The sequence below is a fragment of the Phascolarctos cinereus genome, unplaced genomic scaffold (genome assembly GCF_003287225.1).
Source record: "Phascolarctos cinereus isolate Bilbo 61053 unplaced genomic scaffold, phaCin_HiC Scaffold_2;HRSCAF=192, whole genome shotgun sequence".
Classification (NCBI taxonomy): Eukaryota; Metazoa; Chordata; class Mammalia; order Diprotodontia; family Phascolarctidae; genus Phascolarctos; species Phascolarctos cinereus.
The window spans coordinates 301,804,534-301,827,441 of NW_027555625.1; the positions used below are offsets into that span (position 1 = coordinate 301,804,534).

At 39.5% G+C, this 22,908-nt stretch overlaps 2 protein-coding genes across 4 annotated transcripts in view; one reads left to right on the forward strand and one right to left on the reverse strand.

Moving 5' to 3' along the window:
* Positions 1 to 4,723, reverse strand: part of RABGAP1 (RAB GTPase activating protein 1) — a 219,971-nt gene extending 215,248 nt beyond the window's left edge. The window contains exon 1 of one of the 3 annotated variants that reach the window (XM_020967635.2): positions 4,631 to 4,723. The gene's annotated coding sequence lies outside the window, so the exon portion shown is untranslated. Of the gene's footprint in view, positions 1 to 4,563; positions 4,604 to 4,630 lie in introns of those variants that run through there. The other 2 variants (XM_020967638.2, XM_020967636.2) reach the window with 2 other exon arrangements.
* A 1,894-nt stretch (positions 4,724 to 6,617) lies between these two features.
* On the forward strand, positions 6,618 to 20,081 carry ZBTB26 (zinc finger and BTB domain containing 26). The gene is made up of 2 exons (XM_020967640.2): positions 6,618 to 6,724; positions 15,432 to 20,081. The coding sequence occupies exon 2, from the start codon at positions 15,442 to 15,444 to the stop codon at positions 16,765 to 16,767; it is 1,326 nt and encodes a 441-aa protein (XP_020823299.1). The 5' UTR covers positions 6,618 to 6,724; positions 15,432 to 15,441; the 3' UTR covers positions 16,768 to 20,081.
* Positions 20,082 to 22,908: the final 2,827 nt, after the last annotated feature.

Genomic DNA, 22,908 nt, shown 5'->3' on the forward strand with positions numbered 1-22,908 from the left:
GATTTTATTTGAGATTGTGTTTCCCTATTCCACCTAGGTTGGAAGGGTAATGTCCCAATCCGGGGCCTGATCTTACATACTGATCAATATAGGAATGCAGGCCTACTCATTTCTCATTTGAATTGGTTTGGCCTCTTTAGGCAACCTGATGGCCCTCCCACTCCCAGAGGCTGAACATATTGGCGCTGGACTTAGTACAGACACCCAGTGAGCTCAGCCCACTACAGCTCAGAGCTCAAGCGATCCACCAGCTTCAGCTTGCCCCAGGGATTACAGGTAAGCACCTGCTACCCCAGATTTGAGATTGGGGTTCTTAACATGTAGTCAGTGAATTTGCTTTTTAATATTTTGATTCTTGAATTTCAAAATGATTCATTTTCTTTGTAATCCTATATATTTAATTTTATGCATTTGAAAACATTATTTTGAGGTGTCCAGAGGTTTCACCAAGGGTTCCATGACACAAAAAGAATGCATAATCACCTAAACAAATTTAAACAGTGTATGTCATTGGAGCTCCGAAGGACACAATTCAATCATCTTATCCAACCCCTTCATTTTACAGAGTGGTAAACTGAGGCTCAAAAGATTAAGTAAATGTCATAGCGAGTCTGAGGCAAAACCAAAATCCAGATTTTCTTGTCCAAGTCTGTTTCCATTACTGATAAAATTACCAGAGTAGGTGGCACTGTAACTGGGAATTTTCTCGCCAATGGATACCATTTTTTGATGAGGTAGTAAGCATTATCATAAGAAAACATGCCATAAGATTTGTCTAGGCTGTGTAATCATATCCTCTATATACATCTCAACTCAACAACCTTCAGTGGCTTTATTGTCTATCAAACAAAGTAGAAACACTAGCACTCAGTGCTTTCAATGGTCTTACTGAAGCCTGTCTTTCCAGCTTTAATTCAAACTAGTCCTAATCACATATCCTCCACTCCTGCCAAAGTTACATCCTCTCCTTCCCCTTTCTATAACACCTCATGACATCTCCCATGCCTCAACTCTATCCAGACATTTGTCTATTTAGACTTAACCCCTCCCTTTCCTTAAAAGGCCCAACTGAGATTCCACCTCTTCACATTGCACATACCTTCTGCCTACCTCTTCTTCGCACTTACCTCATTTTCCTTTACTTACAATTATTTGTATAACTGCAATTTAGACAGTTAAACTCCTTGAGGACAAGATCTGCATTGTATTTAATCTTTGGTAGGCCCTTAATAAACGCTTGTTGATAGGAAAGTACATAACACAAGCTAACCCTGTATCACCACATCAACATTATAACAATGACCACAAGGCTTAGAGCTGAAATTGACCACAGAAATCACCTATCCAAATCCATGACGTTATAGGTGGCGTTAACTGATTTACTTTAACGCTCTTACCCATACGAGTATTCATAGGCCATATGATATCTTAAATATGCAATGAATAAATTAATCTTGGAGATATTTTAGAAAATTTACGTGCTGAGTCAGAAAATTAAAAATTAGGAAAGATTGAAAGAACACTGCTATACTAGAGAATCAATTATAAATTATTAGGGTGTTATCTTACAAAAATTTTAGAAAGTAATGACAATACATTTAATATATACTTTTTTAAAGAGTAGAGTCCCAGAGAATTTCCAAAGTCGTTGCATATGTAAAACTGTCAATTCTAGATTTTAACTTTCAAACATAAACAAAAAAGTTATCCCAAATAGTAACACAGAAAAAAATTTTTTTCCTATTTAAAATTTAAAGGCAAACACTGACATGAAAGGATTTCAATGTGCTTATTCATACATCCTATATTTACTCAGAATTCAGACATCAGATTATTATAGGTCATGCATGAATGACTTATTCCTTGGTACAGTCCGACATTATTAGAAATAGTTTCTTTGGCTATTCAACTATGAGAATTTAAGGTGAAAAATGCAATTCATTTCAACTTCTATTGAACAGTGCCTAACCACAAGCTTATATAAAATAAAGCAGCTGGAAGGGACAACTATAGATGCCTGAGAAGCCAGATACTGGCTTTAATAAAAATTTCAAAAGAAATTTATTTCTTATAACCATTTATTTTCTTTAAAAAACAAAACAAAACAAGACCCTAAGTAAGCCTAGAAGTTCAAGTTAGGGTATAATGTTAAAGTCACTAGGCATTAGTCTCATGTTAGCTTAAGAAGTCCTTCTAGGACATTAGCTTCCTAAGATAAAACAATGTGGTCCATGAATGAAGCTATAAGCAAAGTAAAAACAGAGAGAACAGTATGACAGATAGAATAGGCACAAGAGTACTCTCTAAGCTGATGGTGATAAATCCTGAAGAGCTGAGGCCATGCCATTTCCATGGCCTGATAGGCACTGAGAGAGAAATGAAGGAGGCTCAGGGTTCAAGTTCCGACTCTGAAAAGCACTCATTATGTGAATTACCCTGGGCAAGTCACTTTAACCTCTCAGGGCCCTAGTCACCTTTTTTTTTTTTTGGTGAGCCAATTGGGGTTAAGTGACTTGCCCAGGGTCATACAGCTAGTAAGTGTCAAGTGTTTGGTCTGAGGCTGCATTTGAACTCAGATCCTCCTGAGTTCAGGGCCAGTGTTCCATCCACTGTACCACCTAGCTGCCCCTTCCTAGCCACCTTTCTAAGGCTGTAAGTTGATGAGCAAGTACAGATCAGCATTGATAGAGGGAGGTTTCTATACGAATGAAATCATAGGTCTGGACCACCCTTCCCCCTCTTCAATCTTTCCCTTCTGCCAAAGTTAAACATGGTCCATTTCATCAACAAGGGTATAGGATTTGGAGTTAAAAGGGGATTTGGAGTTAAAAGACTAAGGTTCAAATACTGATTCTGCCATTACCTATATAACCTTGGTCAAGTCAGTTACCCTCTCTAGGTTATAGTTTCATCACCTGTAAAACAAAAGGGTTGGACTAGATGATTTCAGTGCCCTTTCCAATTTTTAAATCCTATCATGCTACGAACCTTATGATTATTTAATTAGCATTGATTGATGACAACTATGAGGGATCAGGGAAATGATCACATTGGATTTCCCATCCCATATATACATCTGGTTCTATACCATTCTTTAACCCTGGAATGCTGGCCTATCTGCCTACCAAATTCCTATCTTTCCTTTCAAGTCCAGTTCTAAAGCTCCCTTCTCCCACTTCATGAAACCTTCCCTGATTTCGCTCTCCATTTAGCAATTGCTTTTCTTTCTTCATATTTAGTATAGTGCTTTGTTTTTACTTCCCTTATGCACTTGTAATACCAAATGATACCAGAAAATTTCACTCCTTGTTGTAGTCTTATCATCATACTAACCCATAAATTCAGTGAAGACAGAAACTAAATGAGACCTAAATTTTATCAGCAATAAGGACAATACTCTCCAAACAGCTGGTGCTTAGTAAATGTTTGCTTAAGTTCTGAGTGCCCAAAAGAGAGGAGTTACAGGGATGAGCTAAAAAACCATTAGCATAAAGACAGGAGAACCGGCAGAGAAGAGTTCATAATCAGGGGGAGAATGGCTGGCCAATGCTCAGACAATCTTTCAAAAAGGCAGTCGTATAGCCCAGACTGACTCAGAGATGTGCAGTAACATGCTACAAAAGGAAGGACAAAGATTGAGGGAGAAACATCTCTTAATGGGAGAGGAGGTGGGACTAGCACTATGTGGTATGATAGAACACTGGACTTGGACGAGGAGACTCTAGCACTCGTGCTCTAGCACTCGTTAGCTTTGAGACCCTGAGCAAGTCCCTCTTACTTAAATATCTTTTCTGTCTACAAAATGAAATAGCTTGATAGGAAGCTATAAGTTTGATTTGTTTTGATTTTTAAGAGAGACCTGAGAATACTTACTGAAACAGGGTAAGGAACTACTGACTACTAGGAGGATAGTGAAAAGGAGCTTGGTGCCATGGAAAGCACAAGAAACAGGAGAATAATTCTAGCCCCAATTCTGTCACCAGCAAGCTGTGTAACCCTGAATAATGGGCCTCAGTTAGACCGTCTGCAAAACAATGGGGGACCTCAGAAAAGCTGTCAGAGCTGCAAAGACTCTTAATTACCAAAGCTCCTCTAAATCTACAGATGAGCAAACTGAGGCAGGATTATTATCCCCTCCCAGGCGTAACAATTTGTAATTCTGGAATTGAATTATTTTTCTGCCAAAATACTCTAGGTTCAAGGGCTGGAGATGAGGCCAAGAGGGTCAGAACAACAAGGAAGGTGGTCTCCCTTCCAAGAAAAGAGGTAAAGAAGACAAGCAGACACCCCCACCCAGACAGGGGCAACCGGTTTGTTCAGGGGCTCCATCCTGCGCATGCGCCCATCTCCATCAATGCTTCTCCCCGGTTCCCCCATCCCCCCTTTACCTAACCCAGCAGTTTACAGGGGCCCCGGGCCGAGGCCCCGGCCAGGCTAGGGGGGTGGGATTAAAAGCAGACAGCGACTGATGGGCCCTAGCCCTCGCAAGAAAGGGGAAGCAGAGTAAACTGCCAGGCTCCCCTCCCTCACAGGGCTCCAGGGAATCACAGTGAGTGGAGCTACCTTCCCGCCCGTGGAGGATGGTAGGTGGGTGGGTGGGTGGGTTAGAGGGGGGGGAACGCGGCCCTACCCGACCCGACCCGCCGTCTCCTCCACAGCAGCAGCCGTCCTGTCCCCGAGGCTCCTCAGCCAGGGCCTCCCTGCCCCGCCCCTCGTCCCTCCCGCGTCACGTGAACTGCACTCCTTCCGTCCTCCGTTCAGCCTCTCGTATTGTCCCATTGGCCACACACTCGGGCTGACGGTTCCTATTGGTTAGGAGATGCGGCACGCAGTCCTGGGTCTCCCCACTCCGGATTCCGACCAGTTTCCCCAACTGCCGGAGCCGCTGCGCCTGCGCACATACTTAACCAGCACCTAGGGCTGAAACTGATAGATTCCGGAAGCTAAGCTGGGCCGTTCTAGGTCGGGACTTTAAAGGAAAACCTGGAGCTAAGGATGTGCGATTTGTAGCTTCGAGCCACCCTAGAGTTCATGGAATCCAATCCCCTTGTTTTACAGAGGGGGAAACTAAGGCCCAGAGAGGGTAATTCTGTTACTTGACTTCCCCACGCTCGCAGAGATAGTAAGCAGAAAATTCGTATCAGAACCCAGGTCTTTGCAGTCACTGTGGTGTAGGGGGTGATGAAAGGAATTGGGTGTCAGATGGCCTGGGTTCCAGTCCTTGACACTTAGGTGCATCACCATAAGCACTTGTGTACCAGGTACTAGAGACAGAAAGACAAAACACTACTTCACTCAAGGAGTTTACATTTTATAGGGGAAACAACATCATACACGTAAGCAAATGCAAAAAATAAATATACACAAAATAAGTAAATACATGGTAACGGACTGAGGTGGGGACCACTAGCAAGTGTTGGGATCAGGATAGGAGGAGGCCTCGTGCTTAGGCGGTGGCACGTGAACTGAGCTTTGAAAGACGGTATGTCTCAAAAGGTGGAAGTGGGGAGGGACCGGCAGTGGGAACCGGCTGTCAGCTGGTCAGTCAACAACAAGGATTTATTAATGCACAGAGGCTAGAGATGCAATGCTTTGTGTGAGTCATAGCATGTATTTCAGTTTGGCTGGACCAACGTTTGTGAAGGTATTATGTTTTAGTCTGGAAAGATAGACTGGAGCCAGGTTATAAAAGAATTTACTTCAACTCAAGGAGATCCCATTTCCTCATGTAAAATGGGGGTAATATTACTAAAGTATTATAGAATTAGGAAGTATTTTCACTATTCCACATTGCCTCTTCCTAGAAGTAATTTTACACTAGAACACTTGGAATGGACCCCTTGTAACAGAACATGAGTAGAATGTAAGTTCCCTTATAGTAGGGATTGTTTTTATTTTGGTTTTGTGTACCTACAGTTTATTTTTTAAACATATTTCCACATTAGTCATGTTGTAAAGAAGAATCAGAACCAAGGGGAAAAACCACGAGAAAGAAACACACACACACGAGAAAATAACAGAGAGAAGGCAGGTGAAAGGAGGCGGAGTTCAAAGTAGAAGTACACAATGCACAATGGTTTCGCGGGGATTGATTTGCTATGCCAAGCACAGCCAGACTCAACACGCCTTTTACGAAGCAAAAGAACAGGACACAGAGTATATCTTCTTGATGCCCATCTCATTTTTGGAGTGCTCACAACATCTTGTCTAGGGCACAGAAGAAAACTGGATAGAAGAAAGCTTAGAATGGGAATGGGGTGGAGGAGGGAAGAGGAACTCCGAAGAGAAAGACTGGAAGTGGAGAAGGGAGAAATGACTTAAAATCCTTCTGGGGAGGAAGAGGGGGAGCACTTTCTGGGAGGAGAGTGCCTTGCTTCCTCCCTAGGCCCTGGGGTTGAGGAGATTCTTTCCTCCACCCAAAAAGCAGGGGCAAAGCAACAGCTACGCACTGCTCCCGCCCACCCCTGCCCAATCCCAGCTTGCACAAATGTCACTTCGGGTCCCGCACTCCTCTCCCGAAATCCTGATTGGCTGGAGATACGAAGGAACCCGTCACTAAAACCTGGAAGCATTCTCGGGAGTTCAAAGGCTCCATTTCCGCTTCCGGTCTGTATCCCCTCCCCCCTTTGGCCGCAGTCCCCTCCCCCTCCCTTTCCCCCCCGGAGCCCCCGAGGGGCCGGAGCTCCAGGCTGTGCGGGATCCCAGCCTCGGCTACTCTAAGTTGGTGAGTGCGGGACTGGGCGAGGGGGGCGTGGGCGTGGGGCGGGGCCTAGAGGGGGCGGGGCCTAGAGGGTCCCTATTTGGCCACCTCAGCCACTCCCTCCCTTGCAGGTCCCAAGGTGGGCTTCTAAGTCTGGGGCGGGGGACTGGGCTGAGGGCCCAGGACGGATCGGCTCAGGGTGGCCGCAAGGGTCGGACACTGAGGCTGCCGCTTTCCCGCGCGGCCCCACCTCCCGGGCTCCCCTCCTGGTCCAGGCACTTCCTCCTATTTAACTCTCGGTGAAAGGCAGCGTAGCGCTCCCCGGAGTCCAGCGGGTAGGGAGCAGTGGGGGCAAGCTGCGCTGGCCCGGTAAGTGTGAGGGGCTCCGGCCCGCCGGCTCTTCCTCTCCGTGCAGCAGCTGCCGGCAGACTTTTTCCAGCCCCTCCAGACTCAGGTCCCGAGTTCCGGTGAGGTACCGCCCCCTCTCCCCCGCCCTCCCTCCGCCCTCCCCATTCCATCTCTGGGAGCAAATCAAGCCACAGCCCTCAGTTTTAGCAGGTGACGAAGGTGGCAAGCAGCAGTGCCAGTCCGGGTTGTCTGTTAGAGTGGGATTTCCTCTTAGAAACCAGTGGGAGAGGTTACAAGCCGAAGGGAGGGAGAGGCCCCTGGAAGTGCGAAACTTGTCCAGCTTCTTAGGCTCCAGGGTTTAAAGAGCATGTGTGGGCTGGTGGAGGCGGCGGCGGCGGTGGAAGTGGTGGGTTAAGGTGACACCATTTTCATCCTGGGATATGTAACAACCCTTTTTCTGCAGTTATAAAAGCCAAATCTTAAGTATTAATATTCTTGGTGTCCTCCTGCTGTGTTTGTAATTGGCTGAGGTTTTTGTAAATTGGTACATCATACTTGAATGTCCATTACACTCATTCTAACGCTGACTCTGAAATACAGTAAGCATCCAAAGTTTTGAGGGTGGAGAATGGACCTTTGTTACTACGTTGAGGAAAGGGTATCTTTATTTATACATTATTACTTAGCAGTGGTTACAAGAAGTCAAATAAATTGTCTTTCAAAGACCCACTTATTTTCCATTTCTTACTTTAAGATTGAATATTTAGAAGTTTTCATAAAGTTTCTGAGTGGGTGTGTTGTCATATGGATGAGTCATGTTATGGTTAGGCAGAATAGGAACTCTTAATGTACAAATGGTTCTGTTACATTTGAGGCTTGCAGCAGAAGGGAATATAAAAGGGAGTGTTGGTTTAGGTGGACTTAGTTGTGGAAAGGCATTGAGCATAACCGTAACAGATATATTAGAGGTAGAATATAAATAGTCAGGTACAATAGAGAATATGCTAGGTTTGGAGGTAGAGGAGTGGGGTTTGGATGATTGCCTCTCTGTCACTAATTGTGTGACCTTGGGCAACACACTTCATATCACCTGGGCCTCAGTTTCCTCATATGTAAAATGAAGCGGTTGTATGTCTCAAACTGTATACAGAGGTGTGAGGATTGAAGGAGAAAGGAAGAGGTCTGGAAAAGCCTGGAGCTTAAGCTAAGAAGACAATATGGACCAAATAGAAGGAAGTAAATGCTGCTCTAGGAAGCACATTGGGCTATTTAAAAATTTTTTTTTCATAAATGAGAATTTTCAGTATTGTTGGTAATATAAGAATAATGTAATTATAGAGTATGATAAAAATCACCTGAAGTGGAGAGTATTTCTGTAATAATGATATTTAAGAAAGTAAGACATTCCAAGCTTTAAAGAAGCCATGCAGTGAAGTTGGACTAAGTCAAAGGACTCTGAGGTTCTAGTTCCAGTGATAGTTAAAAACACTTATGTGACCTTGGACAAATCATTTAGCTTTTTGAGATTCATTTTTCTCATCTGCAAAATGCATGTTAATATCTCAGAGTTATCTAGTAAACATAAAATATTACATGGGGAAAGTACTTTGACAACTGTTAAGCGAAATGTATGTTTATGTTGTTTTGTATGTTATTCCCTAATGGGAACTGTAATATTTAAAATCATAGGATTTGGAACTGGAAGTGACTTCAGTTTAGTCTGAACACCTTATTTTACAGATGAGGAAATTGAAGTAGAGAGCCATGAAGTGACATAACTAGTAACAATTCAAGATTTGAGCTCCAGGACCATTGATTCTAAATCTGTTGCTTTTTCTACCAGTTTCCCTGTTTGGAAAATACTATTATCAGTCAGCAAGTATTGAACTGCCTACTCTTTTTAAAGACCTCAGCTTTGGGGGCAGCTAGGTGCCACAGTGGATAGAGCACTGGCCCTGGATTCAGGAGGTCCTTAGTTCAAATTCGACCTCAGACACATAACACTTACCAGCTGTTGTGACCTTGGGCAAGTCACTTAACCCCATTGCCCAACCCCAAAAAAACCACAAACAAACAAAAAAACAAGACCTCAGCTTTGTGAGGAATACAGTAGTAGTATAAGAAATGGACCTTCCTCTCATGGCATTTACTAATAATTTCAGGAATCAGTGTTCTAGACCAGGCCTTGAGGCAGCAGGTTCCCCACCCCTTTTTGTGTATCCATCTGTATTGCTTAAGAAAGAGAAGGTCAAGATTCCAAATCACATATTGTTCAATAATGGATTCTTTAAAAAAATTGTTTGTAATGGGGAAGACATTTGGTTCAGGAGAGATTTTGGAAAATCAGTTAAGGAAATTACTTTAGTTTTAGGCACAGATGAAATTTAGCTCTAACTAATATCACTGCAAAATCTGTAAGTTGGAGGCATAGCAAGGTTTCTCTTTTATGAGTCATAACCTCTGTCCTATTCTCAGTTTTGGTGTTTAAGCCACTTTGTTACTGTCTTTTAGCCAGTGAGTCCTTCAGTAGAAAGAGAAATTGATTTAGATTCCCTCATTTCCAACCGTGCTCCTTTCCTTTCAGTTGGAATAGACAGATTCCATTTTCTTCTAAAAATAATGTTTCCCTTTTCCAGGAAACTAGTTTGGCACAGTGTTTATTAAAATTCCATCATCTTCTGTCAAACTGTTACTTTAGCTGGCCAGTTGGGTAGGTAATCCTATAAGGTTCTGGCCTTTGGACATTATTATTACAGCATGTTGGGAATTGGACAATTGCTGGACTTTAAATGGATCCTGTCTTTACGTGCAGAATGTCAGTCTAGCATATGGTAGAGAAGCCTTTTCAGCTTTTTTCCTGGGCTTGTATCCTTATTTAAGTATATGTTTTTTATGACTTCAGGCCAGCATTCTGTTTTTCACAGTAAACAATGAGGCAGTTATGTTCTAAGTACTTTTTTCTTCTGGGAAATAAAATGGTCTAAAGAAAAAGAGTCTTGAACTAGGAGTCAGACTTGGGTTCTGATCCCAGCTTGGTCACTGATTATGTAACCTTGAACAAGACACTTACCCATCCTTGACCTCATCTTCTTTCATACTCCCACCCATCCCCAACTCCCCTTCCAACACACAAAACTGGCCATGGGCTAGGTTGGAGTTGATTATCTTTAAGGTTCCTATCAATTCTAAAGCCAGGTCATCTAACTTCAAATTTTATGTCATTCCCACTATATCCCATCTTAAGTACTTGTTACACTGATGGATTATAACCTTTAGTAAGATAATCTTCATGAGTTGGTATGGCTGACTGGATAGAAGTGAGCTTTTTCTGAACTTTTCTAAAATGATTCTTGGGCAACAGATAAATAGTCATTGAGACCTTCAAGAGTTTGGGCTATATTGCCTTTGAGAATTTAGTGTCAGTTGCACACCACAGTGAGCCACTGGAGGCCTTTAAAATATTAGATGTATATAATTATGGAAATGAATTGAATGATAAGTATTTCTTGAATATCTAATGTACTCGTTCCAGTGCTAGGTAGGAACCGTGGGACATCATTCTTGGCCTCTAGTTAAAAAGACATGGCAGACATATAATAAGATAGAAACAACAAAGTGCAAATATTTCCTCAAATATCCTTCCTTACCTTCTAGTTCATCAACTTCCTCAACTCTCATAAGCTGCACCTTCACTCTACCCCTAGCCAAACATAGGAGCGGTCATACCTTTGATATTAACCCAGGTGCTACCATCCTCACAGTCCATAACTTTCAAATTCTTTTATCTAACCAGCTGACCTAAAATCTCTCCCTGTTCCTTACCCCTTCTGATCCCAGTCTCTATCTTTATTGTAGCCTCTAGACATTCCAAACCTCCCTGCCTTTCCAGGCAGTCATTGCTGCTGTGGCTTTACTTTCTTTCCTTCAAAATTTTGAGACTTAACAGTTAACTAGATTACAGTTGTTTATGCTTAAATCCCCTTGTCCAGTCACTGCCTTTCTAAACCCCAACTCTGTACTACTTCTACCACCTGCCTTTCCAGCTCCTATACCCTGCTTCTGAATGCTTCTGGAGAAAATCACAATTGTACTAATTGGAATCACTCCAATTTTATATTATATAATCTGACCTGGATCCTTATTGCTTTACTTTTAATTGTTCATCCCATTCCCCACTGAATCTGTTCTAATTCTCTTTTCTCTTCAAGTCATATCTATAGCACAATGATATTCCATTCCATTCATATAACATAATTTGTATACCTGTTCCCTAGTTGATAGGCACTTTCCCTCCAATTCTCTCTTGTGCTCCCCCAGATGCCTTTCTTTCCCCCACTTTCTAGTTCTTTGTCACAATAAAAAATGCTGCTATAAATATTAATGTACATTAGTTGTTTCCTTCTTTCTTTGATCTCTTTGGGGTATAAGCCTAGTAGTGGTGTCACTGGGTCAGAAGGGATGGAGAGTTAGTGACTTTGGGGGCATAATTCCCAATTGCGTTCCAGAATTGCTGAACCAGTTTGTGGCTCCACCAGCAGTTTATTTATGTGCTTACCTTCCCACAACTCCTGAAACAATTATTTTCCTTTTGGTCATCTTTGCCAATCTGTTAGATGTAAAGTAGAACCTCAGAGTTGTTTTAATTTGCCATTTCTCTTATTATTAGTGATTTGGAGCTTTTCATATGGCTGTTAGCTTTCTACTTTGATAACTTTGTTTCTTCATATCCTTTGACATTTTAAATCCTGGAGAATAATTCTTGTTCCTATATATTTGAATCAGTTCCTTATATATCTTGGATTTCAGAGTAACTTGCTCTAAAGATTTTTTCCCCAGTTCACTATTTCTCTTCTAATTTTAATGGCATTAATTTTGTTTGTACAGAAGCTTTTCAAATTTATGTAATCAAAGTTTCTCATTTATCTGCTGTAATCCTCTATCCTTTGTTTAGTCAGGAAATCTTTTTCATCCATATTTGTGAAAGGTATCTTCTTTACATCTCTAATTTGTTTATGACTTTTAATATTTGTCATGTTTTCATTTGAAACTTATTATGACATATGGTATGAGATGTTAATCTCAATCTAATTTCCCAATGATTTCTTAATCATAAAATCTGAGGGATTTTTCTCAGTCCTCATCCCTCTCGACTATTGTAGCATATGACACTGTTGACCCTGCTTTCCTCCCTAGGTCTTAATGGCATAGCTCTCTCTTGGATTTCTTCCTACCCATCTGGTTGTTTCTTCTGACCTTCCTTTGTTGACTGATTATGACTACACATCATCCCTTTTCATGATTATATATCCCAGGGCTTTAGCCTGGGCCTTCTGTATACTTTCTCTTAGCTCATAAACTAGTGTCTCCATAGAAGATTCCCAGATCTATGTATTTATCTTTAATTTTTCTCTTTAAGTTCAGCCCCGTACCACCAATTGCCTGTTTGATATCTCCAATTGGGTGTCGCTTAGTCAGAACAAACTGAATTTGTCTTAAATAGAAATCATTATTTGACACCACTCCCCTTCCTGCATATACACCCCTTCAAGTTTCCTTCTTCCTCATTTTCCTATTTCTTTTGAGGATACCACCATCCTTCCAGTTGCCTGGAGGTGGTGGAATCCCTTCCAGTCAACTTTTAAGAACTTATTAAGTGCACATTCACAAATTTGAAGTTAGTGCTACCTCTACAATAACTCTTGCATTTGTCCCCTTCCCTCTACTCACCCAGCCACCATCATAGTTTTTAGACCTGCATCATTACTTCTTGCTTGGATTTTGCAATACATTCCCAATTGGTCTCACAGACTCTAATCTCCACCTTTGCTAATCTGTTCTCTAAGAGAAACCAATGTGATATTCCTAAAACACAGGTCTGGCAGTTTCACTTCTCAGCACAGCAATGGTACCACCTTGCCTCTAAGAACTTTTTTTTATTTGGTTTATAAAATCCTTTACAACATATGGCAGCAGTCCACTTTTCTAGGCTTATGGCCTGTTACCCTCCCACATTCACTCAATATTACAGCCTGTCTAACCTATTTGCAATTCTGCAGACATAACACTGAATCTGCTGTCTCTGTGCCTTTGCATAGATTGTCCTTATACCTGGAATGCAATACCAATTCACTGGATTCCTTAGAGGTCTTGGATTCCTTCAGAGATCAGTTCAAGTATCACCTTCTGCTAGAAGTCCATTTGTAAGAGCCCTCCCCCTGGAAGTTACTTTGTATCTGTTTTGTATTTGTGTATGTTGTCCCTACTGACCATTCTTCTCCCATAGGACATAAGCTCTTTGAGGGCGGGTACTATTTTGCTTTTATCTTTGTATTCCCAGTTTCTAGCTCAATGCTCAGCATACAAAAGGCATTTAATAAATTCCTGTAAAATGAATGAATGAGATTTAATACAAAAGTCATTATTCTCTAGAATGAGTTTGGGGAAGTTTAACATTTAATACACAAATGTGAGCTTAAGCATCACCAAAACTATGGTCAATATATTTGTCCTTTTTGAAGAATATTTGATATAACTCATGTTGGTTATTTTGTTTGTTTTTAAAGAAAGGTATACACTGATTTATTTACTTATTTATTTAAAATTAAGTTTTTTTTAAAAAAATAACAATCTGCCTTCTTCCCATACATCATGCTTTCTCCCCCTCTATTGAGAAAGCAAGAAAAACAAAATCCTTTATTGTAGACACGTATAGTCAAACAAAGAAAATTTCTTCATTGGCTATATTTTTAAAAAATCTTCATCTGCACTTTGAGTCCGTCATCTCTCTGTTGGGGTGTAGATGGCATCAGTCCTCTGAAATTGTGGTTGGTCATTATGTTGATCAGATTTCTCAAGATTTTCAAAGTTGATTGTCTTTAAAATATTCATATTGCTTTTAAGAAGATAATTTTCATAAAACCAATTAATATAAACCAAATGATAGCCCTTGCCTATTTTTCATCTTAAACCATCAGAGGAAGATTGAATCTATCTGCTTAGTTCCCAAGAATGTTCAGCCTACAATATTTAAATGATTTGCAACAATTAGCTTTCCCTAATGATTCCACAGAGGGAAATATTGTTCTGGGCTAGACAATGGTAAGAGCCAATGGAGTCTGGAACAAGTAAACTCTCAAAAGGAGTGCCAGCTTTGTTTTTGCTATTTAAAATTACTTTTGCTTTATAACTTTTGGTGCTCAATTGGTACTAAAATGTTTCCAGAATAGACATTAAATAAATGAAATATTTAATACTTAAAAGTACATGACAGAAATGATTTCTAATCTTCCTTATTTGGGGGATTTTTTTTTCCTGTATAAATTGTCACCAACTGTCTTGATAGAATTGAGATTTTGTAAAGGGTTCTCTTTGCACAAATGCCGTATTTTCTCTTCCATACCATCTAACACTCTTTGATATCTGAACTGAGTATTTGTTATTTATATTGCTTGCAAGGTATTGTATACGCTTTTATATAGTCTCTTTAAATTTTATATATATATATATATATATATATATATATATATATACACATATATATGTTACATACATGGTATGTCAAAAAGTTAGTGAAGTTTTAAGTTTTTAAAAGCTAGCTCTTAATGAGCCAAACCTTGCTATTCTTTCTGTACAACAGAGAATTGATATTAAAAGCTTTAAACTCCACTGAGACTTTTGGAAAACCTAGTATATAGGTTCTATCTCTTTTATCTTTCCTACACTGCCCCCTTTCTTCCCCCCCACCCCCCAATTTCTCTGTTACTGGAATTACCACTTTCCTAGAAACGCTTAATTCATTTTTTACTTTTTTTTTTAAAGTTTCTGTCCTTTTACATTCTTGCCATCTTGTCATCTGTCCAGGGATGGGGCAGTCAAATTGTTTGCAATATTTTAGGAAGTAAATCAATGAGATTTTTCTTCTTCCTATGAGATGCAATCATCTTTGGAAGTCTTTGGCCTACCTTGAGGAGTACAATATAATCTTGAGCTGTGGTTCTTAATTCTAAGTAAAATCTAACTCAGTAGATAACTCATCCTAACTTGTTTGGGTTCATTCCAGTTTGTTATTAAAACCTGATTGAATTTTTATTTGAAGATAGAAAAAAGTGTATCCGGATTGACAAATGATTTGCAATTCTTATGTATTATGAAGTGTTGACAAAAGAGAAGTATTGAGCTATTTGTTTATCCATTCCTAAGTACATTTTACACTGTTGATGAGGGATAATTTTCAGTTGTCTTAGAAATCTGTCTTCTTTCCAGGAACATTTCCTTAAAAGCAAATAGGTAAAAATAGAATTTTTTAACAAATGAAGCCCAGGTTTCTTACATCTTTGACTTTTTTTTTTGCCTATCTCAACATCTCTACATTTCCGCCCTTTAGGTCTGCCACAATGTCTGAAAGATCAGATCTCCTTCGCTTCAAGTTTGAAAATTATGGAGATTCAATGTTACAAAAAATGAACAAGTTAAGAGAAGAAAATAAGTTTTGTGACGTCGCAGTTCACATAGATGATATTGAGGTTCAGGGACATAAAATTGTGTTTGCTGCAGGTTCACCCTTCCTAAGAGACCAGTTTTTACTGAATGATTCCAGAGAAATAAAGATTTCCATATTGCAGAGTTCAGAAGTGGGGAGACAATTGCTGCTATCCTGTTATAGTGGCATTCTGGAATTTCCTGAGATGGAACTGGTAAATTATTTGACAGCCGCAAGCTTTCTTCAGATGAGCCACATTGTTGAACGATGCACACAGGCCCTTTGGAAGTTTATAAAGCCCAAGCAGCCCTTGGAGGGCAAAGAGGAATGTGAACAGCAGAGTGATTCTTCAGAGTCTAAAGAACAGCAGGTAGATGACAGAGACTCACGGGAGCAGGACTCCCCCTGTATTCAGCCCTCTGAGGATAGTATGGACATGGAGGACAGTGACATTCAGATTGTTAAAGTAGAATCAATTGGAGAGGTTTCAGAAGTTAGGAGTAAAAAAGATCAAAATCAGTTTATTTCTTCTGAAACAACTGCTTTACATTCCTCAGAACCCCAGCACTCCTTAATTAATTCAACTGTGGAAAACAGAGTAAATGAAATTGAACAAAACCATCTCCACAATTATGCCCTTTCTTATGCAGGTAGTGATAACATCATTATGGCCTCTAAAGACTTGTTTGGTCCTAATAATCGTGGTGTAGACAAAGGCCTTCAGTGGCATCACCAGTGCCCAAAGTGTACCAGGGTGTTCCGTCATCTAGAGAACTATGCCAACCACTTAAAAATGCATAAACTCTTTATGTGTTTACTCTGCGGAAAGACTTTCACTCAGAAAGGCAACCTCCACCGACATATGCGAGTACACGCAGGCATCAAACCTTTCCAGTGTAAAATCTGTGGGAAAACGTTCTCTCAGAAGTGCTCCTTACAGGATCACCTTAACCTTCATAGTGGAGATAAGCCCCATAAATGTAACTATTGTGACATGGTTTTTGCACATAAGCCAGTTTTGAGGAAACACCTGAAGCAGCTGCATGGTAAAAACAGCTTTGATAATGCTAATGAAAGAAATGTGCAAGACCTCACAGTGGATTTTGATTCCTTTGCTTGTACCACAGTCACAGAAACTAAAGGGTGTCAGCAGCCATCTGATGCATCCCAGGTATTAGATGCAGGTAAACTGGCCCAGGCTGTACTGACTATAAGGAGCGATGGTACCTGTGTTAATTAAGTAGAGTTATACACATAACTAATGGTTGACCAAGACAGCATGAAGAACAGTTAAGTCTGTATCTTGGGGGGTGGGAGTGGGGAACATTTTGGTTAATTTGACTGGTGTTACAGTGGGGGCTCAATGAAAGCACCTGGTAAGTTGCTGCTTCAAGGTGTTTTTACTACCTTTTAGCCCTATTTTTGGTGATGAATTTTCTTCCTACAGGTATCTGTTTTTCTTTCTTGAGAATTACTACGCTGCAGGTCGATCACATTGACTCCTGTTTTGGTTGGTCCCCTTTCTAGGTTTTTTGTGGGGCATGGTAACAACAAATTAACCTCAACTACTTTCCATCAATAGATGCTGTGTTAGGAGAAATGAAAAACACTGTAGATTTCGAACAAAAGTGGCTGAGATTTAAAAACAAAACAAAACTGACTTTAATGTTTTACCCTTGACCTCTGATAGAATGAACCACTGGCTACTCAATGGTTAAATTCACTTGTTTTTGCTAAAACATCTTATTTCCTTCACAAACTCTATTTGAGTTCATCTTGAAGTTGTTTACATGAAGTATATTTAGTTCATTTTATATACTTTTAAACAGTATTAATACTTGATTTTCATTAATGTAAGTTATTCGCATGGATCAGGTAATATACATTGGGTTTTTTCAGCCACATCTGCCTGCACAAGTAGGGATCACCATTGATACCATTATAATCACATATAAAAGACAGCAGTTGAAATCACTGTGTAACAGAGTGGAAGCCTTTGGTTTTTCAATTAGAATATTACATGAAAAGGCCAGTTGCATCTAATAATAGTGTTGTCTGTTGATTTTCTTAAAGCCAGGACAACAAATGGCATACTTAATCAATGTATTGAAGAGTAATGTTCTTTTTGAAAAATAATAAAAATTAAAAGGCTACTTGGTAGTTGATATACTTTATGTCAGGTGAGCCACATTCATAGTGAATTTGATAAGAAAAGTACACTGTCCAATACTTTGTAGAGCAGACACTGAAATCTCCATAAACTATAAGTGCACTTTTCTGTAGTCATAGTGTACTTCCTTACCTAAAATGACTGAAAAAAATCCTTAATGAATCGCAAGAGGGACATATTGTAATCAGGTTATTCTCTTCAAGGTGTCCAGTCTTATCTCCATACCTGCAACATATCCACTAGCACCAAGTCAATCTGTCTGTATAGATTTTTTTTCTTTGCCTCTTGAATAATATTTTGGAATCTTAGCTGTTGTATAACATCTGAATTAGATTTAGATAGTCATAGAATCATAGAATGGTAGAGCTGAAAGAGACCTTAGAGATAAACTAGTCCAATTCCTTACAGATGAGGAAACTAATTTACAGGGTGGGAAATAACTTACCGTTGTCATTTAAAACAGAGCTTTTACTCCACATGTTCCTCAAGGCTTTACTAATAACTAAACTATTTGATATTAAAGATAAAGCATGACATGCTAACTGGAGGTTTTATGTTTCCTCTTTAAGTCACTTCTGGGTTTTAGGCCAGGAAACAGTGCAGTGTTTACTAGCTAACTATCACATAGGGATTCATTCTCATTTAGAAGCTCTTTTCTGGTTGAAAAGATGTGGTTTGAACAATATTCTGCTCTTACAAAGTAGTGAGATGAATTTGCTCAGTGGCAGTGGGCTTGTTTGCTGTTTTGTTCCTCCCTTTGGTGAGTAGTAAGACTGTGGGGTGGGAGGGAGTCGAATGGGGAGTAAACCCAAGCACTGTTTCTACAGTAGATTGTGTCAATTTCCATCAAATTTTTAAAAATCTTTTTTCTTTTTGAGTGCATGTAAAGAAACTTAGCTGGTTTGAGGGAATCCCTGTGGTTGGTATATTGGATGCTGTTTTTTGTGAATCTAATTGGAAGCATTATATTGATTAAGATCGTTTAAAAATACTTTCCCATGGTATTTGCTAGACAATATAAATGCAAAATGTGTTGAAGGGTAGAGCAAGTAAGCACTTAAACTTGGTTAATAAGTAGATTGTGATGTAACTGCTCCCTGACAATATGTAATTTACAAAATCTAACTGAAGGTACCAGTGCTATGCAACAATGAGAAGTTACAACAGGATATTTAAACCATTTTGTTTTATGTTACTTTGAGCATCATTTAATTATAGGAAAATTACATGGCATAGCCAGGAGACTTAGTTCATTAACTGAAAGCTGTGCTGTCATTCTTGTGATGTCTTTTTCTTATTGAGTTGACTGAATAGGCAAGAGTTCAACATTAGATATAGCGCTTTTACTGAGGACTAGACTTTCTGGGTTCTTATCAGAAAACATGGGATATTAGGGCCAATCCAGCCCCCTCATTTTTCAGAGGAGTAAATGTAGGCCCAGGAAGGTAACTTGTCAATATCATTTAGCTGATTAATGGCAGAACTGGGACTTCCCAGGGTCTCAAAGTTTCTTATGGTAAACTCAGTGACAGGTACTAAAATCCACATCTTGACTCCTACCCAGGCCAATCTTTTTCTCTATTATACCACAGTTGCCTCATGTGGTCTTTGACTTAACAACAAGAAATAATGAAGAAAACTACCTTGGATTATTAAGAGCACTTAAATATAAATATCTGACACTTTGGCTTTATTTACCATCATTATTTCCTCCTAGGAAAACCTTTAGCTCGCACTTCTTTGCAAATATAAATCACTAAAGTGACTGAACTCTCCTCTAATTTTTAGCTGGAGAGGAAGCCCCTTTCATTTCTGTGAGATTTTCTTAAGTTCAATGAAGCTATATTAAATTTGCTATTTTAGCTAGAACTTGATTTTTTCAAGTATGTAGGTTTCCTAGCCTTGTATTGAAATTTGACCAGACTACTGAATGACATAGAAAACTATTTGAAATTCTTGTGGTAGAAAGACTTTAACATTTTTTATTCACTCAGCATTAGAATTTTACAGATCTTTGATGTTGTAACCATATAAAGCACAAAAAGGAAGAAGGAATCCTGTTAAGTTTAGCATTACAGTTTAAAATTAAAAAAATTAAAATGTCAAGCACATAGTTGAAGTGACTAACATCTGGAAAGGTTAATCAGATATGGGTTTAATTCCTTAAAAAATTTTCATTAGAAACTGTATAAATAGGGCATTCCTCTGAGACCAGTTTCACCTTTTCACTACTGTCAAATACATAGCAAAGTACCTTCTTCCATTGTCTACTTTCAGCTAATGAACAGCTGTCCTAAACTTGTTGTATGTTACACATACTGACTATGAACTACCTCTTCACCTATTATGAGGAAGTTTCCTTAATAAAAGTGTGACAACTAAAACCCTGGTGTCAATGGCTTGCTTCATTCTCCCATTTTCTTCTGAAATCCTTGAATGCCAGTGGAGGTAAGTGTTACATTCTTTATATATAGGATGGTGTCACTTTTAGGACAAAAATCTAAAATACTCATTTGCTAGAAAAGTTACCAAGTTACTAGTCCAAATGATTTCAAAATTGTAAAACTCCTGTATTTTAGAGATTGATTGCAGGTTATAATGAGAACTACTACTCTCATTCACAGCTAAATAGGGGAGCTAATTATGAATTAAAGTCTGAGAGCTACTACTCTCATTCACAGCTAAATAGGGGAGCTAATTATGAATTAAAGTCTAAGTTCACAACTAACCCTTAGGAAATAATTGGAAAGATCTAGGATTGCATTGGAGTAGGTAGTATTCTCCCTCCAATACTCCTTTGTAGATAATCTTGGTAACTTTGAAAATTGAATCTCTTATCTGGTGGCTGATCCTTTGGTGTTGGCCTCTTCAGTTTGTTTTTCAGATGCAGACTCACATAGCCTTTCTGCTTGGCAGGCCAGCCAAAGTTTGTAACTGGTTGGCATAACCTTTGAGAACCTAAGTTTCCCTCCAGTTAGCTAGGATTAATGGAGGCACAGCCAAAGAGGGGAAGTAATTATGAATTAAAGTTACTGATCTGAAGGTGTTAATGACCAGATTGGTGAAGTGAAAGGAAATAATATACATTAAGCACCTGATATGCCCTGCTGTCTGTCCTTGATGAGAGATCCAAAGGCTGGAAAAGAACACAGCTCTACTTCTTGAGGAACTTACAATCTAATAGTGACTTATAGCCAATAGAAATATTCATAAATCATGGGGTTTAGAAATATGAGAGACCTTAGAGATCATCTAGATCAGGGGTGTCTAACATGCAACCCTGTCATGTGGCCTGCAGCTAAACCAAATCAAAATGTAATTTGAAAATATTTAACAAAAATACAGTGAAATATAAGTTATACTACATTTGAAAATTAAATCAATTTGCTACTGTCAGGGATTCTTATGCAAGTGTTAGTGACCCCTGTTTCTATTTTGAGTTTGACCTCACTGATCTAGACCACTTTACTGAGGTGGGGAAGCTGAAGGCCTGGAGAGGAGAAGTGATATTAAGTACCTGCAAAGGGCTAATGATGTGGGGGAGAAATAAATCTTTGGGATTGTGGTTGTCTAGGGAACAGGGTGGGATGATTGTATAATTGGGTGAGTTTGGAACTGGTTGAGTCACCCCCTCTCCACCACCCCACTGCTGCTTGATAGGTCCAATGACGTTTTGGATAAAGGTCCCTAGTGGAGCAGGTAAGAAAGAGGATGTTCCCTTGATCTCATTGTATTTATTCTTATTTTTGTCTTGGATCAAGGTAAAATGGGTAGACATTAAATCAGTGAATAATACAAAAGTTGGGATATTTAGTAAACTTGATTAGATTGGGACCAAAAAAAAGATCTTGATATGCCATAACAGTAAACTGTCACTTTGATACAGCTGTGAACTCTAGTTGGTGTGGATATTCTCTTCAGTACAATTTTATCTAACTCATAGAGGTCTTCCTTTTCAAACCTAGGGTCCACAAACTTAAAAAAATTTGTATTTTGAAAACTTTATATATAATTGATTTTCTTTGTAGTCATATACTGTGGTTTTTAAAGACATTCCAAGAACGGGTTTATAGACTTTACCAAACTTCCAGAGGGGTCCATGGCAGCAAAAAAAAAAAAAAACCAAACTGAAAAATCTATGCTTTAGATCTTTTAACATTTTAGTGGATTACAGTTAAAGGGCTTTAGGTTCCAGATTTGCTTCCCAGTGAACAATGTCTAAGTGTGGTGCTTTGCATTTGGTAAATAAAACATGGTGAGCATTCCCCATCCCTCAACCACCCATGCCTATTGGAGCATCCCTTATAAGAGGCTTATCCAAGGTCCTGATAATAGTAGTCCACAGTAGTTGAGAGACTTGCTAGATCAGAGGAAAAGCTACCTCTTCCTTGCAATTATTTTTTTGACTCTCAAAGCCAAGTGCTGCTGGGTTGGGGAGGGGTCACAATGATCAAAATAGGATCCCTGTGACTTGGGGTTGCATGTCTCTGGAGTTTCTCCCTATCCCCTGTTTTATAATCTTGTTTTTCTGGACTTGATCTCCCTTTAGTCCTGATTTTTGATCCCACTGAGCTATGTTTTCATTCTGCATACTACTCTTGGGGTACTTCATTATCCTAGATCTATATAGTACAGTTGGATATTGGTGGGAGATGTAGCTACCAGAGTAGCACTCAGTGTGTTCATTTATCTTTTTACTGTTGCTATATCACTGACTGGCTTACCTTTTCCAGTTACAAATGTCCTAGAAGAAGCCTTTCATGCTACTTCTTTTTTCTAGTCATTGTTGGTAATGTGCTGCATTCTGCTTGCACTTTTTTTTGTCCTTGGAGTCACCTACAATTTTGTTGTTGTTTTGCAGTTGAGTTGTTACATGATTCACAGCTACATAGCATCACTAGGAAAATATTGGTCAGGTGTGGGGAACCTGTGGCCTCAAGGTTTCTCCCCACCCCTGATATTGGTATTTTAGAGATGATTTTTGTGTCAGAGATCAGCTTGGATCTGTTGAAAGTCCTGCACACTTTCAGAATGAAATACAACCTATTCTTTCCCTGTTTAGCTGTGGTCCCAGGCCATCCATTTGCATGTAGCATCTGTCTAATATGCATGTACCAACTCAGTGAGCAGCCCATCCAACTGATTGCATGTCATAATTTTGTTAATAAACATTCTTCATTTATTTGGTTTTTTCTGTTTGTATTGTTATGC

Bases quoted from the DNA above. Each gene is read 5' to 3' on its own strand.
- ZBTB26 (XM_020967640.2), top strand. From the start codon at position 15,442: ATGTCTGAAAGATCAGATCTCCTTCGCTTCAAGTTTGAAAATTATGGA.